The following is a 1,805-nucleotide window of genomic DNA, read 5'->3' on the forward strand; positions in this document are numbered from 1 at the left end:
TCTCTTCACTCCGGTTCGAGGATCCTCGGTCAGAATCTTCACAACTTCATGTTTTAAAAAAAAAACTCGAAAGGAATAACTGGGATAAATGGTTAGGGAGTAGAATATGACTATTGTATATTATTAAGTCTATAACCTGGTTGTCAACTTGCTACCTACAACCCGCTCACAAAATCCCCAACACAATGTCTGCCACTGTACTGTCTAACTACTAAAGTCCTCTCTTCACTTGTCTTGGCCCGTTAGAACAGGCTAGTACAAACAAGGTCACCTTAACAGAGACTGTGCCCACCATTTCGGAACTTCACGGTGACATTAAAGATGGTTCCAGTAGGGAACGGGATAGCGGATACCCACGTCCCTCGTGACTCATCAGGGAGAGGAAGACAGGACTAACGTTAGCATTTAAAAAACCCAAAAAACAACTCAACTCACAGAAGAATGACTTCTCAATAACTATTTACATAAACACCATCTCACATTATCACTTAACACCACCATCTCTCGTGACTCGTTGGAGCAGAGGAAGATAGAACTAACGCTAACATTACTTAAATCAATCCCACATCATCACTCATCACCACCATTATTTCTAAAATCATCATTGCTCTCAGATCAATGATTTACATCTATAATCCTGGAATCTCTATCTGTAACAGTTACTTGTCATACTAAGTATGCATGTAATACACTATTGGACACTATTATACGCACTTTTTTCTACTAGTCAGATGGCGTCAATCTCATAGAAATGGGCAAGGGGAAAAAGTATTTAATTTAATATTTTCAGAATGGTCCAGAGTACCACCCACATACCTTCACCGGGAACATCATAAAAATAAACGTGGTTGAGTTGATGAATAAATAAACAGCTGAGAAGGATGGGGGGGGGGGACCAGCTCCCATAAACTACTGTAGGCTACATGACGCTGTCCGTGCTAGGGCCAGCCAGGGTCTTCACAAGGCTCACCTCTGTCATGTAGCTTCCGGAAGAGCTTGTCACTGCCGCGGTGCAGTGTGGGCGTGTTCTTCAGCATGTGTTCTACGTCACTGCTTGACAGACGGCTCCGTCCGATGCGAGCTGGGGGGTGGCAAAAATAGATTCATTAATTAAGTTTCGTTTTAGGAAGACTTTTACGGCACTCGCAACACAATAAGGTCATACAAGAAGGTGCCGAAGAATAGGTGTGATACAAGAGAGTATGTAACTTACACACAAAAAATAAAATAAAATGGGGAGATCAGGACGATATTTATTTTTATTTTTTTTAGCAGAGGTTTTACGGCGCTCGCAACTCCATAAGGTCATATGAGCGCCGAAGATTAGAGGTGTTACAAGAGAGTAACAAACATAAAAAAAGAAGAAGGGGAGATAAGGACGAGAGATGTGTGATAGGAAAGAAATCCACACCAGAGCACCCGCCAACCACCCACTCAGGACGACAGACGTTTGACAGGAAAGAAGGAGCAAACCACACTAGAGCACCAGCCAACCACCTGCATTAATTAATTAATTAATTAAGATAAGATCAGATAAGATAAGATAATACTTTGATATCCCAGAGGGAAAGAAGGAAAAAAAAGATGATCTTTGCCCCCTCCCATTACACATACTGAGACGAGACACTTGGTCAACTTTGTGTTGTTACTGAGGCACTTTGGGCAAATCAAAAGGCGCGCTCCAACCACCCACTATCATGAAGAAAAAGTCAGACAGACAGAAAGACAGAACGGAGAAAGGGAGGGAGGGAGGGTTGTTTGTTTGTTGTTGTTGTTGTTGTTGTTTAGGAGTGTGTGGGTTTTTT

General features: G+C 42.1%; 1 protein-coding gene across 1 annotated transcript in view; it reads right to left on the bottom strand.

Moving 5' to 3' along the window:
- LOC101854201 (calcium uptake protein 3, mitochondrial) overlaps positions 1-1,805 on the bottom strand; it is a gene marked incomplete in the record, with an annotated part of 103,542 nt that overhangs the window by 85,423 nt on the left and 16,314 nt on the right. The window contains 1 exon segment of the mRNA XM_035972403.1: positions 971-1,081. Coding sequence (XP_035828296.1) covers positions 971-1,081 — 111 coding nt within the window.

Source organism: Aplysia californica, unplaced genomic scaffold (assembly GCF_000002075.1).
Source record: "Aplysia californica isolate F4 #8 unplaced genomic scaffold, AplCal3.0 scaffold00680, whole genome shotgun sequence".
Taxonomy (NCBI): Eukaryota; Metazoa; Mollusca; class Gastropoda; order Aplysiida; family Aplysiidae; genus Aplysia; species Aplysia californica.